The following is a 17,367-nucleotide window of genomic DNA, read 5'->3' on the forward strand; positions in this document are numbered from 1 at the left end:
TTGCACGTTATTAAACTTGCGACAATGAGGTACTTCTCCACTTCTCCAAGAGCGTGTGTGGAGACGCTGATCCTAAAATTTGCTCATCCTAAAATTTCGGACCCACTGCTCCTCATTAAAGCCCTCCACGATTTGATCCCACCAGACCTGAGATCTCTTTCGTATTCACAAATTCCTCAGAATGGTTTAGGACACCATATACTGTATAAACCATAGGTGCAAGCTGCGATGACGGCCCTTTCTCTTCTCCTCTGCATCAAAATAATTTTAAAGTTGGGCAAACTTCAGATATTTTACAAAGCTAAAAGCAAGACAATTTCATCCATCGTGGCTAGTGTGGCACAAATGCTAGACCCCCCTTTAGGTAGATGTGACGTCGTAAATTGTATGGCATGTGTTAATAAATGAATCTAATGTCAAAATTTTTTAAAAAAAAACGTGTAAACAGACAGGCAAAAAAAATAAAATAAAAAATCAGATATAGGCAACAAATCAGAATTGAGAATCAATACCTAACAGTCACAGTGTAAAAGTGACATACAAACAGACAAATATCATGTCACTTTTAGTAGTTAAACAATTCAATCCAAACAAATAAGAAACAAAATAAAACAACAAAACTAAAACAAATCTTTACAGCTTTAATCTTATCTAGCAGCTAAAATAAAAACAAAACAAACAAAACAAACAAAAACTTAGCAAATCCAAAAACAATAAAACAAACAAAAACAATAAGACAACTAAATAAAAACCTTTAAAACTTTAAAGCTGTCACATCAACTGCAAAAAAAATAAATAATAATAATAAAATAAAAAAATTCACATCAGGGGTGTATTCCAGAAAGCAAGGTTAAAACCATCTGCTAAACCCTGTACAATAACTAAATTAATCCTCAAAACACAACTCAATCCTCAAAAGAGCTCAAAAGTATGCTAACCGCCGATGAAAGTCACACTTAATACTGACTTCTGCCACACAATGCCATTGTGTGTTTTTTTAAATGAATTGAAGACATTTTCCCTACTTTCCATTTGGATCTATCAAAAACTGTCCACCAAGCCTGGAATGTGCGAGTGCAGCCTGATGCCTGCAAGCCCATTTAAAATGATGAGTGTCCAGGAAAAGTGTAATAATAAAATGACAGTAATCTTCCTGTGAGCTGAGAGCTATGAACGGCCCTCTTCACCACAGCGGCTAAAACACAAGAGACTGGACTTCATTACAGAGAGACCGCAGCTGTTAACCCTGAGCTCCACAAACTCAGTCTGAACCATTGAAAACAAAGTGAACACAGCCACTGAAAAAATACAAAAGATCAGGAGAGGAAGAAAAGAGACGGTACCGATTAACTCTTTATTTCTGACGTCCAGGGCCATGTTTCGGAGAGCGGTGGCGACGGCACACACAACGCGGTCATTGTCGATCCTCAGCAGCTCCACGAGGATCGGCAGACCTTTCTCTTTCCTCACTGCCGCACGGATGTACACCGACCACTGAAGAGAAACACAGATAAACAGGACATCACAGAAATGGATGTTTCAGATATTTTGGTCATACAGTTTTAAAAGAAGTCTCTTACGGTCACTTGACAAAATATAAAGAAGCAAAATAGTATTGATAATAATCAGAAATGATTTCTGAAAGTTCTGATCACATTATAGACTGAAGGATTGATGATAAACATTTGGATTTGGTTTTAGAGAAATTATTTAATTTCAGAATATATTCAGACTTTATTTAGTAATTTTTTCAGTATAAACAAATAATATTATTTTATAGATTTCTTTTGCAATCGGGAGATCACAATAATGAATCCCAAAAAAGCCAACAAAAAAAACGCAATCACTACAAGATGACTGTTGTGTTTGCGATAATGAAAAATGCTAAACACACATGTGGGCATTTCTTCTTTCTTTCTTTTTGCTGAACTAGTCTGCAGTAACAAAAACAGCAGACGCATTAGAAACAAACAGATGGCAAACAAAAAATACATACATTCCTGATATGCGAGTCCCATATCATACTCAATACACTACAAATACTATGATTAAAATACAGCACTACAGCATACAAAAGATAGAGATGAACTTAGAATGTCACTCACCAATTTTATAATGTTTTGATCAGCTGTAGTTAGAAAACCAACAATGAGGTCTCTGTCGCCATCTTGTGGATGGACGTCAACTGTTTTTGCTCTGCTCAGTATGACAGGCTGATGGATGCTGACATGCTGTATCTCAGAAATTCTAAGATAGACACTATCCTTACAAATAAACTGCATAGTTGCAATCTAAACAACTACAATCTCGACTCAAAAAGCCTCAAAAATACATTATGTTGTCAACAGCTATATGCTGTGACTCTATGTGGGCAAAGTAATACAGAAGGGTGAGGAGGCTGCACGAGTTTTTACAATCAGATTCGAGAACCAGACAGAACTGTTGTATAACTGAAAAAAATGCCTGAAATAATGAAATTATATTTTAGCAAGTGTCATTTGTAATATGTTTTTATGCTCTTATACTTGTTTCTTTTATTCCTGTTTATGTAAAGCACTTTGAATAACCATTGTGTATGAAACGCGCTACATAAATAAACTTGCCTTGTGTTTGAAAAAAGTCATATTAAACTTGGACTGATTAAGTTAAAACCCGTTTTTCATGACTGAGTCAAACTAAATCAAGTATACAATACTAAAATACTAAGACACAAACTAGTAAACAATACTAAAATTACACTAATTAAGATCATTTTAATACATTTGTGATTAAAGAAATTCATGCATCACTGGGTTACATTTTGTGACTGTCAGTGCCGTTCCACATATCAGACGTTTTCAAGAGTCCATGAAGTGTATCTTAATAGTTGGATATGCCATGTGGGCAAATGTCTGTAAAGTGTCTGATTTTGGATCAGCACCCTGCTGACAGTATAATCACACTCTGCAGGTTACAGTGAAAGACTAATACTAGCCGAGGTTCTGTATGTATGACCTCAGCTGTGGGATCAGTCTTTATCAGTGACAGAGTGTCAGCTTAGATTAAACTCTCTGCTACTCGCCACTTCTGCTGTAACGGGGAGAGAGCAAAAAACATGGCCCAGCGGGCATCACCTCACATCCTTCATTTATGATGACTTCTGTGTGTGTGTGTGTCTGTGTGTGCATAGGAAATAGAGACACAAAAACACAACAACAGAGAGACTGTGTTCCAAACAGAGGGCGTATACTGTAGACACAGCAATTTAAAGTTGTTTCAAATACAGGCTGTCAATCAAACATGGTGTGACAACAGGGGTGGGGCTAAAAGATGTGGAGGTGGAGCAGAGTGAGAGGTTGAGAACCAACAAGCATTTTCTGTGTTTATAAGAAAACTAATAGACATCTAATTGATGTCAAAGAATAGAAAGGTTGACTAAAACAAAGCTACATCTGGGCTGTCAGTAAAAAACAAATAAATGTTTAATAAACTCTTGGGAGTTTGGTAGATTCAGCATGTAAATTTGGCATTGGCGCCATTAGTGAGAGAAAAAGAGAGAGTTCTGATTGGTTGTTCATCTACGAAGAGGACAAAAACTGAAGTAATGAAAACAAGCAAGTCAAGAGGGAACATAAAGAAATCAGCAGTCTTTTTGTCACATTTCACAAATACTTGCAAATTATATGGATAATCCTCATAGCAAATCCCTATGTGAGGAGCAACAGAGTATAATGTACAGAATATGAAGTCATGCTGCAGTGGAAAAAGAATTATTACTGTGTATGACTGTGTATGAGCTTGGACGACTGCATCCATACATCTCTGCAAAGACTGTGATTAATATAACATATTAATAAAGTCATCTGGAACGGCAAAGAAAGCGTTCTTGCAGGACTTCCAGAGTTAATCAAGATTTTTTGGATACATCTTCAATGCCTCCTCCTTCCTCTTATACCGTAGACATGCTCAATAATGTTCATGTCTGGTGACTGGTTGTTGGTTTTTAGTTTTAATCTAGTTTGATCTTGTATTGTGTTTAGGTTTGTCTGAATTTTCAAACTCTTTTTCAGTTTTATTAGTTGCATTTATGACTTGGATTCAGTGTTTATTTTTCAGTACAGGGTTGGAGCTAGAAGGGCATCTGTTGCGTTAAACATATGCTAGATGAGTTGGCGGTTCATTCCGCTGTGGCGACCCTTGAGGCATATAGGAACTAAGCCAAAGAAAATTGAGTTAATGCAAGCTGTGCAAAATTTGCTTTGGTTGACATAGGGCATGTTCTGCTAAACTATAATTACTGAAACCTAAATTTATAAAATAAAATATATATAAATAATATATATCTAAATATATAAAAACTAAATAAAAATTTGCGACATGGTGGCTCAGTGGTTAGCACTGTCACCTCACAGCAAGAAGTTCCTGGTTCGAGCCCCGGCTGGGTCAGTAGGCATTTCTGTGTGGAGTTTGCATGTTTTCCCAGTATTCGTATAGGTTTCCTCCACAGTTTAAAGACATGAGCTATAGGTGAATAGAATAAGCGTTGGGTGTTTCCAGTGCTGGGTTGCAACTGGAAGTGCATGCACTGCATAAAACATATGCTGGATAAGTTGGCGGTTCATACCACTGTGGCGACCCCTGATTAAAAAAGGACTAAACCGAAGGAAAATGAATGAAAGAATAAATATAAATGTGTTCATAAAATAAAAATGGTACTAAAACTAAAAGCACCTTTAATGAAATGAACTAAAACTAAACTGAAATAAACAGCAAATTTAAAAATAGTATTGAAATAAAAAGTAATTTAAATTCACAAAACTATAATAACCTTGGTGTGCAGCATAAGTTTCTTCAGATAGGTGACCAAAGTACTGTTTCTTCTTCAGAAATGTACTCCTGAATGTACAAGTAGCCATGTTGAACTTTAATTAAGCAAAGGGTAAATCCCCTAAAATAAAACATAGTAGAGCAACCAAGTAAAATTGCTTTACTATTAAGCCTGTGTGTCTCCTAATAACCGAACTACAAACACGTACCCAACCTGATGCCCTGTAGCTGTTCATAGTTGTACAGACGCCGCTTTCATTTAACTTCTCCAGGGGGGTCTAAACCTGTTATGAGGCTTCAAAACCAATCCAATCCTATTGCATCTGCCTCCATCTGAGAGTATTGATCTTTCAGAACACACCAGGTGGATTACAGTTCTCCAGCAACACAGGTAAAACAAACGTTTGTCACTGAGAGATTCTGAAAACCATGTGAGATCAAAGAGCACTACTAGTTTACACATTGTTTACACAACTAGTTTTGGTCAGGAAAAATGCAATTATACACCATTTCTTCTTACAATGTTCAATAAGTTTAGATTCTAACATGCGTGGATAGAAAAAAACAAATAAAAAAATTACAATATGAGTCAAGAGAAGACAACAATATCCAAAAACAAGTTGTTTTGAGTAGTCGTTATCATTAGCATGGTGATTAAAAAAATAAAATAAAATAAAATGTATTTATTCAATCATTCATTAACTTATTCATTCAATTTCTTTCAGCTTAGTCCCTTTAATAATAAGGGGTTGCCACAGCGGAATGAACCTTCAACTTATCCAGCATATGTTTTATGCAACGAATGGTCTCCAGCTGCAACTCATCACTGGGAAATAAAAATAAAACTGTTATAGTAAATAAAAAAAAAAATATTATAAAAACAAACAAATATCTTTTAAAAATGAAAAACATTTAAATAGATAATAATAGTAATAGTAGTAATAATAATAATTATAATAATATTAATAATAATAATAACACTTGTCCACTGTCTAAAAATTTATATGAATATTTTTAAAGGACTAAAAACCCTTTACTCTTTTTACGTTTGCTTTTACTCAGACAGATACCACAATAAAAATAAATAAATAAAATAGTCGACCAGAAACTAAAATGATGATAAATTGTTAATTACTCAATACAATGATAATTCCATTGAGTAATGTGTAAACTACAGGCAACTCATAAAAAAAGAAACCCACAAGACGAATCCAACAATGAATGCTGACAGAATAACAAGAGTTCTTACTTTCCAGCTCCCGGCTGCCAGGTTCTGCAGGGCCCCGGCGGCCCCCTCCAGTGTGTCCGGGTTGGAGCACTCAGACAGCAGGGTGAGGTAGGGCTTCACTATTGAGGGGTGCCACAGCATCTGAATCCCCTTGGGGGGCTCAGCAGTGTCCGGCAGGGGTCCCACACCATCCCACTACAGAAACACAAAAAACAATGACAAAAATCTATCATTATCAACATTTAAAAGAGGCTTTTAGACTGCCAACAGTCTGAACTAAAGCAACATTGAGAGAACTGTAATCTTGCAAATGAGTTACTCGACTGCCCATTTGGAATCACTAAAAAAAACCTAGAAGTGATTATTAAAATCAATGATTTGACTGTTTTTGTATGCTTTTATACATTACTGTTATAAAGTTGTGGTACAATTTTACCATTTAAATACCAACTATTTAAAGACCAACCTATTTTGAAAAGCCTGTAAAGTTATTAGTAGGGCCAGACAGAATCTGCGGACATTTTTTGCTATTTCTGTGGAGAATTTCATGTCTGCGGATTTATGCGGAATGATTTTAGGAGTATCATAACTAAAAACTTAATATAACTTTAATTTAGTGTTTACAATGCAAATCCAACTAGATTCACTTATTTAGTAAACAAAGCAAGTCTCTCATATAATATCTCTACTAAAAGTTCAGTTTTTTAAAAGAACATATTACTTTACAAACTGTATTGTAAATAAATCATATGAACACTTTAATATTACTATTATGATTATATCACAATAAGATTAGTTAAATGATTTAAAAACCTAAATAAATATAAATTTACACACATTTACAAAAGTAAATACATAGATTTAATAATGGGCTAAAAATCTACGGATACGTCACCAGTAATTCCACATTTAATTCCATAACTAATTAATGTACATCCATAACAACTTCTAATACTGGTTCATAAAAAACATATAAAGTGATTTATTGTAAACATACAGTGAACATTTTCACAGTACAATATTTTTAGAATTTAAAATTACTATGTTATAACTAAGTACAGTATATTTTAAAAAGAAGTGTAATGTATACTTTAGAAATCCTTCAAAAATGCTGATTTTAAAATTTTAGGTTATTTTTAATGTCGACTATAATACTTCATACTTTTGTAGAAGCCCTGATACATTTTTAAGGATTGTTTGATGAACATTAGGTTCAAAGTTATGGGATTTATCTGAATCAAACATTTTTTTTTCTCCAAAAAATAAACATCATTACTGTCATATTTTCATAATTTAATGTCAAATAAATACCTTTTAAATGAATAAATTACTTAACATATGATTTTGAATATTATGTATTGTAAATAAATAAATAAATAAATAAATAAATAAATACATGTTTAAATGTGTAACTAGATTAATTAGGTTAACTAGGCAGGTTAGGGTAATTAGGCAAGTTATTGTATAACGACGGTTTGTTCTGTAGACTATCGAAAAAAAAAAACTAACTGAAAGGGGCTAATAATTTTGTCCTTAAAATGGTGTTTAAAAAATTAAAAGCTGCTTTTATTCTAGCCGCAATAAAACAAATAAAAAAAAATATTATCAGACAAACTGTGAAAATTTCCTTGCTCTGTTAAACATATTTTGGAAAATATTTTAAAAAAGAAAGAAAAAAATTAAAGGGGGAGCTAATAATTCTGACTTCAACTGTATATAACTGTAAAATTTAATTTAATAAATATATTTATTATTACATAATTTGAAAAGATGACTATGAGCAATGACTATGAGCAATGAGCAAAGTTATTTCTGGGAAAATGGATAAATGACAATGCTTAACAACAACATCAAAAGTGTGTTATTTGTTAAAAAAAATAAAATATGTATATAAAAATGTATATAGTTTTTTTATGGTTTTCATCCTACTGATACTTTTAAACAGCAGTGCATACTTATAAATATGATTAAAAATTGATAAAAATGTATTAACTGCACAAACACACCTTCACCAGCATTATTTTAACTTTTTTATTTCTCTCTTTTGTTATTATATTCTACAGTTAAGACCACCACTAACCAACTACTAGAAGCCAAGTGTACAGAGACCTGTTGAACTCCTGTGGTAAAACTGTCATTCTGTACAGAACAAAATCACAAACACTGACACAGACACAGATCTTAACAAATCCAGGCCTGAATGAGCCCAGAACTGGTCAGGAACATCGAGCACCAAGTGTGCTTTTTTTTAAAAGCGCTGGTCTCCCAGGCTGACCTACTTTCAGGCAAAGCAAGTTGTGAAATACCTCAGCATCTTCAACAAGCTCTGGCACTCAGCCTCACTCTCCCTTCATTATTAATGAGTCTGTTTTCATCTCCCCCGTTCCTGCTCTGTTGTTCAATCAACTGCTGGAGGCTGGAGAAGCTCCCAGGAGGATCCTGCTCTTCCCATACGCTCAAATCCCACTCGCTTTAATCTTTCGCTATATGCAAACAGTGAAGGCAACACTGCACATGCATTTAGTCTTGTTATTTTGCCATTGTTGTCGGAAGTACTGTCAAAATTTATCAATGAAACACTGCTTGCTTCAGCATCAGTGTCAAAAACATGCTGCTTGTTTATGTCCAGATCTATCAAAATGTACTGTTGATTTAATTTCCCTGAGGTCAGCTAAGATGTAGGCGACTTTAGTTCACATGTGAGCTGATGATGTTAGTGTTGTACTGTTCACTGTAACACCAGGTGTCACCGTCGATATACTGTATGAGAGTAGATTAGATTTGGGTCTGTGATCTCAAATTGGAAGATTGTCTTCACTGAATCTATATTATTGTTAGTATTTATTTTTGGCCTTTTTTCCTTTATTAGATAGGACAGTAATGAGACAGGAAGTGAATCGGAAGAGAGAAGGGGTTAGGGTTGGGAAATGTCCTGGAGTCGGGATTCGACCTTGTGACGTTCTGATGTGCTATTGCACCATATGTCAGCACGGTAACCACTAGGCTATTGCACCAATTTTTGCTAGCATTTTAAGAACATTAGAAGTTAGCGAAATTATTTTATATGACATTACCCTGTTTACATTGCAGAAAGAATATTTGTTTACCAAAATTTAAATCAAGTTTATTTATAAGGTAATTGAGAGAGGATCACATGCTTATGATTGACTACAGCTGGTTTCGCATAAGCTATCACATGATATACCAATCAGATGAATCCAAATGCACATTAATAGTCAGATTTCATTACCTTAGCCATCTTCTTTTTGAAAAATTCCCCTATCCTCCCCTCTTTCCAAGCATAATACAAGGAAATTCTCAAGACATACAGTACCTGAGCTCAGACTCTCTTTTCTCCCGATGAAACAGGAGGTAGCCTCGGGCTCGGAGATCTTTCGAGCTCAGGGGTCTCTTTTGGGACAGCATGCCAAACACGCATTTACTTATCAATCCTCAGCTAAGGAAATCTATAGATTGCAGGAAATATCTGAATAAAAAAACAAGATATTTGAGAAGAAATATACTACATTCATTTTCCTTCGATTTAGTCCCTGATTATCAGGGGGGTCACCACAGCGGAATGAACCGCCAAGTATTCCAGCATATGTTTTACACAGCAGATGCCCTTCCAGCTCCAACCCAGTTCTGATAAACATCCATACACTCGCATTCACACACACACACTCATACACTACAGCCAGTTTAGTTTATTTAATTTAATTATAAAGCACATCTTTGGACTGTGGGGAAAACCGGGACACTCAGAGGAAACCCACATCAACACTGAGAGAACATGTAAACTCCACACAGAAATGCCGACTGGGCCAGCGGAGACATGAAACAGCGACCTTGCTGTGAGGTGCTAACCACAGTGCTAACTTACATTCCTCTTATATTTTATTATATTGCTGTTATATTAATAAAAAAAATACAGGGTTATTTTTTATCTCAACATTGGGTAAAATATGAACTTGAGTTGAACTAGTGACTGAACTAGATATTGCAAACCTGGTTCAAAACAAATGCAGGCACAGGTTGCCAGATTGACGACATCATCAGCAGTGAGCTTAACTGTTAAGCCTAAAGGTTGATTATGTTCTAAATAAAAGCAACAGCACATCATAGAAGGAATATTTTCCATATTTAAAGAGCTTTTGTCCTAACCAACACCTGAAATATACGTATATTTTGTAAACGGTTTCTATTTCTTGAAGCTGAACAACAGAAAACTGACAATGATCACCTCAGGTACACCTCATGTGCTTCATTCAGTGTTAAATGCTAATTATGTGAGTTTGAATGCCATTTTACGTGACATTTATTGCCATACTACTGAAAGCAGCAGCAGAAAGTTCACCTCCGATCTTGAAAATAAAAAAAACCGTTTGAAATAAAAGCTTAAAACTGTGGCATGTGTAAGCCAACAAGCAAATCTCACCATGCAGTGTGTTGTTAGGACACAGGGTTAAAATGTAACCTCTGTTCACCTAATGTTTACGCTCTGGCATTTTGATGATTTAGAAGAATCAAGAACTAACATACAGCACCTTTAAATGTGTTAAAAAAAGAACACGACTTTGTAATTGTCTTTTAAATAATTTATAATTTAATAACACATGAATTAATAACTTTAATAACTTATTTAATAAATGTAATGTCATTACTGCACATATTGTAATAATTACTACATTATTATTGTAATGAAACGTTTATAATGTAATAATTTTCTCAAAACATGAATATTGAGCTCAAAATGTAATAAAATGCTCAAAATATCAGAGACATTACATTATAAACTCACCTATTGTCACATTGTCACATTTGTAATAGGCTTCCTCAACATTGAAAGATTTAAAAGTTTCACCTCTCTTTTTAGTGCATTTTAAGCTTCTCAGCACTAATATCATATTCACTAAATGTGAAAAATCCCTTCTCTGTCTGACACACACAATATCTGCATGTTTCTGGCCACTTAAAATGGCTCACATCCACCCAAATGCTATTCTGCCAGCTATTCAAATCCCAAAGAAAGAGTTAAGAGAAATCTAAAAACGTCAAACATGATCCTAATGCTTCTTCTCAATCGGAGACTATCAGAGCGTAAACCAGCATCTCAAATCACTGAAAACTTTCTCTGTGCCTTTTCCTTGTCAGCGAGCTTTGAGCGTAATGAGCACTCCATGCCCCATTTCTCAGAGTAAACTCAAAGAAGGGTATCAGTGCTCGCCGGGCTGAAATGGCTCTGGTTTACACACTCTCTCCTCTCAGTCAATTAGCTACGCCAAACGCTACTGCCCTGCCCTGACTGAGGCTCGGCGGGCAGCACGCTCCGCTTTCCTGGCCCTCCTCACTGCCATTTAGTGATAAATGATTTAACGGGAGTACATTAGCCTGCTGCTGCCCGGAGGCACAGGTGTCCTCTTTCAAAGCGTCTCGGCTGAGAAGCAGGTCCGCCACATGATACCAGAGGCCAGCTTAGGTAATGGGGAGAAATGGGCCTCTTTACAGGCCAACAGGCAGAGATGGACGACTCCGGTATCCTTGTTTTCTCACACTCTTGGACTTTTTTTTGACATAAATTTTTCAAAAGGTCATGAGCTGCACTAATATTATTAGTAAATGTGTTATATTTTGTTATTTCATATTCTTCCAGAAATAAAAAAAAAACCTTTTTGGATTGTTTTTAATGATTATAGTAACATCATTCATTCTTTTTCCTTCGGCTTAGTCTCTTTATTTACGAGGGATCACCAACTTATCCAGCATATGTTTTACACAACGGATGCCCCTCCAGCTGCCAACCAGTATTGGGAAACACCCATACACACTCATTCACACACTACAGACAATTTCATTCATTCATTTCACTTTTCGGCTAAGTTCCTTTATTAATCAGTGGTCGCCACAGCGGAATGAACTGCTAACTTATCCAGCAAGTTTTACAGAGCGGATGCCTTTCCACCTGCAACCCATCACTGGAAAACATGCAGACTTCCCTATTAAACATATATTGTTCACCCTTATGTTGTTACAAAACTTTGCCAAAATATGTAGTCTGAAAGATTTCGGTTTCTGAAATTGTTTTTAAAAATCCTGCAAAGACAGAGTAGCTCCTACCCTTTTTAAAAAACAGCCAATAGCGTTTTCATTATTATCACAGCTCTGCCAGTGAGAGTGAAAAGCAAACAAGAAGCATTTTGAAGGGGCAGGGTACATCAGATAGTAGAGAGCATTTGATTGGTCAGAAGATGACCGATTGATAAGAAATGATGAATAAAAAACGGTTGATCTATTTAGGTGGAAGTGATAAACTGCAAGATTTTGATGTTTGTATTTTCTGAATTCAAAAGTTGTCCCTGTTTTGTTCCACACTGTCTTTTTAGATATGCTTAAGTCTAACTTATTGATACTAATATCTACAGTTTATTTTAATTTCATGAGTCTTTTAAGGATTTGGTTTAATACAAGTCTTAAGTAGAAACAACATTTCATTAATTAATTACTTAATTAATTAATTAATTTATTTATTCATTTTCCTTGTGCATAGTCCCTTATTTATCAGGGGTCACAACAGCAGTATGAACCGCCAACTGTTCCAACATATGTTTTACGCAGCAGATGCCCTTACAGCCACAATCCATTACTGGGTAAACATCACTTTATTAACATTTAAAATAAGATTCGCGAACAATGTGTGCAGCATTTAAATTTGCCCACAGAAGCTCAAGCATGCCGGATTGATAAGTGAGAACCAATGAGATTCCTTCTTATATGTCACATGGCATGTTTGAGCTTCTGCCAGAACCGATGAGATTCATTCTTGCAGATATCTATTAGATTTGATATAAATTTGATATAATTTTCATTTTTGGGTACCCTTGATCTATAGAATTTTTGGCGTGAAACATTTTGAACTGTTGAACAATTTAAATAAAAAATATTGTGGTAATGCATAACTTTAACAAGCTAACTTCAAAACCAATATATAGGAGTGTATATGGGAGTGACCGACACTGTAAACAACTTATTTAACTGTAATATGAGATGTTTTACTGTAGGACAGTTATGCAGTTTGTTACTGTATTCTAAAGTTGCATTGTTAAAAAGGCTGTATATTGATCAGTAAATATATAAAATAAAAACATGTATAGCAAGATAAATGTAGCTGTAAATATGGTATTTTGCTGTAATTAATTTACATTAAGTTACTGGTGAACTAAAATGTAATATGAATTTAATTTTACCGTAGGACAGTTATGCAGTCTGCTACTGTATTTTAATATTGCATTTTGAAAATTACTGTATATTTCACGGTAAAGATATACAATACTTTAAATGCATACACAGAAAGATAAATGGTGTTGCAAATGCACAGTATTTTAATAAGTTACTGGCAAACTGCTATCAGCAAGTTACTGTAGATTCTACAGGAAAATGTTAAGAGTGTATTTCAATCGAATTTACTTAAAAATAACAAAAATTAACTATTACCTAGAAAAAGAGTACATCTTTTGTAATATAAAGCAGGGTAATTATTTATTAACAAACCGACACTTTATTTTAAACCTCTTACAATATTAAATCAGCACATGCTGAGTTCAACAATACTTCCTTTCTTATGTTCTTGTTAAAGGCAAACAGTAGTGTTTATTTAAGTTCCTAAAACGGAAAAATTCTTAACCCTCACATATTTTAAATGAAATATAGCAAAAACCATAAAGTGATGTATATCTTAAAAATATTATTCTTAGTCAGATTTTTTTTTTAACTCCACCAAGTACTGAAATGACATTTGAAGAGTTCAGATGCAAAAACCTCATCAAATTTCTTTTAAAACTAGTGTTTTTCTCAGGCACCTATCCCTTGATTCAGTAATTTCACTTTTATGGCAAAGAATAGGTAATTTTCAATGATTTTACCATGATATAACTGAACATAAACATAAGAGGCAGAGAAAAATGCTCATTGTAGAAGACAATTCCAGATGGCACTTAGAGGTTTTTGCATCTGAACTCTTCATTTACAGATTTTATTAAAATAATAGTTATTTATAACAATGATCTTAACAAATCCACAAATTTTTTATTTTCAGATTTCATATATGACTGAATCCTAAAACAGAAATTAAAAGTTTTGAATGAATGAACGAAATACATTTCTAAAAAAAAAAAGAAATTAAAAAGGGAAATGCAAAACATCCCCAAACTATGTTTAATACAACAGTCTCTGCTCTCATAAGCTCAACAGAGATATAGCTTTGATGTATTATTTGAATCTGACGGCTTTAAAATTTTCAGCAACCAGCAACTGGAGCATGTTGTGATGGACATCTCTCTGATAGCAAACGCGACTTTTATTTTAGCAAGCATCAAAGTTAAGGAGGCTTATATCCAGCTATCAGCAGCTACAGTATATCACCGGCTGTTAGCTTTATGATTCGAGCACATCTCCAGAGGGAGTTGTGTTACTCCTCCATGTCTGAACGAAGGATCCCGACTTTTCCTGTGTGAGATTAATGAAGAGTTTCCTCTGCGCCTGTAAAAAGCCTTGGTGTTTTTCTGCCTTGTCTTGTAGTCTGACGCCCACAAACACTGTGATTTATCAGGCGTGAAGCGGGTGAAACTCACTGTCTGACGATGTAGGTGGTGAGCGTTACATTTTTGACTGATAAAAGAATGATGTATAAATGTGTTATTTGTGGAACTCGTTGAAACGTAAATTGGGATTATGATTATGTGACAAACGGTGTGTGAGGAAGTCAGAAATGCTAATTGTGTTGTTATTAATTTTTATATACGTACAACTGGATATGAGGGTGGCACGGTGGCTCAGTGATTAGCACTGTCACACAGCAAGAAGGTCACTGATTTGAGCTGGACCAGTTGGCATTCTGTGTGTTTGCATGTTCTTCTCATGTTCGCATGGGTTTCCTTCAGGGGCTACGCTTTCCCCCACAGTCCATGTGGTATAGGAAAATTAATTAAACTAAATTGTCTGTAGTTTATGTGTGTGGTGTTTGTGTGTGTGTGAGTGTTTCCCATTACTGGGTTTTGGCTGTGAAGACATTCTCTGCGTAAAACATATGCTAGAGTAGTTGGAGGTTCATTCCGCTGTGACAACCTCAAAAATAGAAACTAAACAAATTTATTCTGAACTGTGTTTTTGTCATTTTAAAGCAATTTATTGTGAAATAAGCCGTCAAATATCTGTAGTAAATGCAAAATTATAATTTACTTAAAAATTGGAAATATTACTTCCATATTTTACTTCAATAATGTGATGTAATTGAATATAAGGGTAAAGGTACTGGGCAGACAACTGAGAAAAAAAAATTAAGAATATATGTTTGTATAAATTAAGAATTACATATACAATTACATATATTTATATATTTATATATATATATATATATATATATATATATATATTTATTTATTTATTTTTTTTAATCAGTTTAAATGTTTACCAAGTTAATAGTAACCCAAGTAATATTTTTTAGGTTTACACTTTGTTCAAAAAAGGTAATGATTCGCACTCAATTGCTTCGTACTGTTTTCATTTTGGGCGAGGCAGTGGCGCAGTGGGTAGCACGTCGCTGGTTCGAACCTCGGCTCAGTTGGCGTTTCTGTGTGGAGTTTGCATGTTCTCCCTGCCTTCGCGTGGGTTTCCTCCGGGTGCTCCGGTTTCCCCCACAGTCCAAAGACGTGGTACAGGTGAATTGGGTAGGCTAAATTGTCCGTAGTGTATGAATGTGTGTGTGTGAATGTGTGTGTGGAAGTATCCCAAAGATGGGTTGCGGCTGGAAGGGCATCTGCTGCGTAAAAAACTTGCTGGATAAGTTGGTGGTTCATTCCGCTGTGGCGATCCCGGATTAATAAAGGGACTAAGCCGACAAGAAAATGAATGAATGTTTTCATTTTTTCTTTTTCTTACATTTTACGGGTGATTAAAAGACAGACGTTTCGGCACAAAGCCTCAGAGGCATTATAATTAAAAATAAAAACAGTACGAAGCAATTGAGTGCGAATCATTAACTTTTTTGAATAATAGCATCGATAAGATTGGCGCACCAAACCATAGAAGTAACTAAAAAAAACGCAAGTGCGCAGGGAAAACTTCTTTAACTCTCGACAGGTTTATACTTTGTACCTCAATGTCAGGACAGATCCATATTCCACTACTCAATAGTGCCATTTAAACTTGTGACACTTTCAGGTATTAAATTTGATAAATAATAATTTATTGAATTAAAAAAAAGTATTTATAACAAATATAAAAATTATATATTTAAAATGTATATACTTAAAACACGTTTAAATATTTTAAATATATATGAGGTCAACCACATAGTGTTTTCTTTTTTCTCAGGGGATAAGGGGAGGTGGTGTATTTGGGGTGGTTCATCCAGAGTGCCATTTAAACTAGAACTGCCACTGGTTTGGATTATAATACCCAATTAATGTACTGTAGATTAGACTAGTAGACTCATTGCCAGCAGGTGAGGGTCACCTCACTGCCTGTAAACTGAGCTCTGGTCTTCAGCCCACCTGGTCCTGGGACTTCTTCTTCTTCTTCTTCTTCCCCCAGCAGCCTGAGGTCTCTCCGTCCTTTCCGCTGGCGTCGCTACACAGGAGGCCGTCCAGCTCGTCCGTCCCCATCTGCTGTCCCTGAGACGTTTCCGCTGCGAGCCGATATGAGAGGTTCCTCAGAATACAAACACAGTTTTCAATGGTCTGCCAGAGAGAGAGAGAGAGAGAGAGAAAAAGAGAAAGAGAGAAATAGGTATTAGGTATTGGGCAGGTATTAGTTGAGCACCACTGAGCTCCTGATTGAGCCCATCTGGACAGAGGGGCTAAACTTCATATATTCAAGTCATGCTGACTCTGAATCAGCAAGACACACAGGTTTGGTCTCTAACAAACATAAACAGACTGAACCCTTCCTCATGCTGACATCCAGCTGAGTAACAATTAACAAGAGGTCAGGAACAGCCATTGGAAGGGAGTGTGATAGTTTATTCTTTTTTTCCCCTTACTTTCCTAAAATTGGTACAAAACTTGCTGTGATTTGATGTGGCATTATGTTGGTTTAACAATGTTAGTCAGTTTTCCTGAGGACAATTATACAGAAAAACTAAACTAAACTAAACTAAACTAAAATTCTTGCTGTCGCCTCATAGCAAGAAGGTCGCTGGTTCAAGTGTCAGCTGCGACAGTTGGCATTTCTGTGTGGAGTTTGCATGTTCTTCCCGCGTTCGCGTGGGTTTTCTCCGGGTGCTCCGGTTTCCCCCACAAGTCCAAAGACATGCGGTACAGGTAAATTGGATAAGCTAA

At 35.3% G+C, this 17,367-nt stretch overlaps 1 protein-coding gene across 11 annotated transcripts in view; it reads right to left on the minus strand.

Moving 5' to 3' along the window:
• Window positions 1-17,367, minus strand: part of ctnnd2a (catenin (cadherin-associated protein), delta 2a) — a 579,694-nt gene that overhangs the window by 80,898 nt on the left and 481,429 nt on the right. For all 11 annotated transcript variants that reach the window (XM_073940674.1, XM_068217203.2, XM_073940678.1 and 8 more), the window contains 3 exons: window positions 16,582-16,767; window positions 6,056-6,229; window positions 1,344-1,494 (listed from right to left, as the gene is read on the minus strand). In XM_073940674.1, coding sequence (XP_073796775.1) covers window positions 1,344-1,494; window positions 6,056-6,229; window positions 16,582-16,767 — 511 coding nt within the window. The remainder of the gene's footprint in view (window positions 1-1,343; window positions 1,495-6,055; window positions 6,230-16,581; window positions 16,768-17,367) is intronic.

This window comes from Danio rerio, chromosome 24 (genome assembly GCF_049306965.1).
Source record: "Danio rerio strain Tuebingen ecotype United States chromosome 24, GRCz12tu, whole genome shotgun sequence".
In the NCBI taxonomy this organism is placed as follows: domain Eukaryota; kingdom Metazoa; phylum Chordata; class Actinopteri; order Cypriniformes; family Danionidae; genus Danio; species Danio rerio.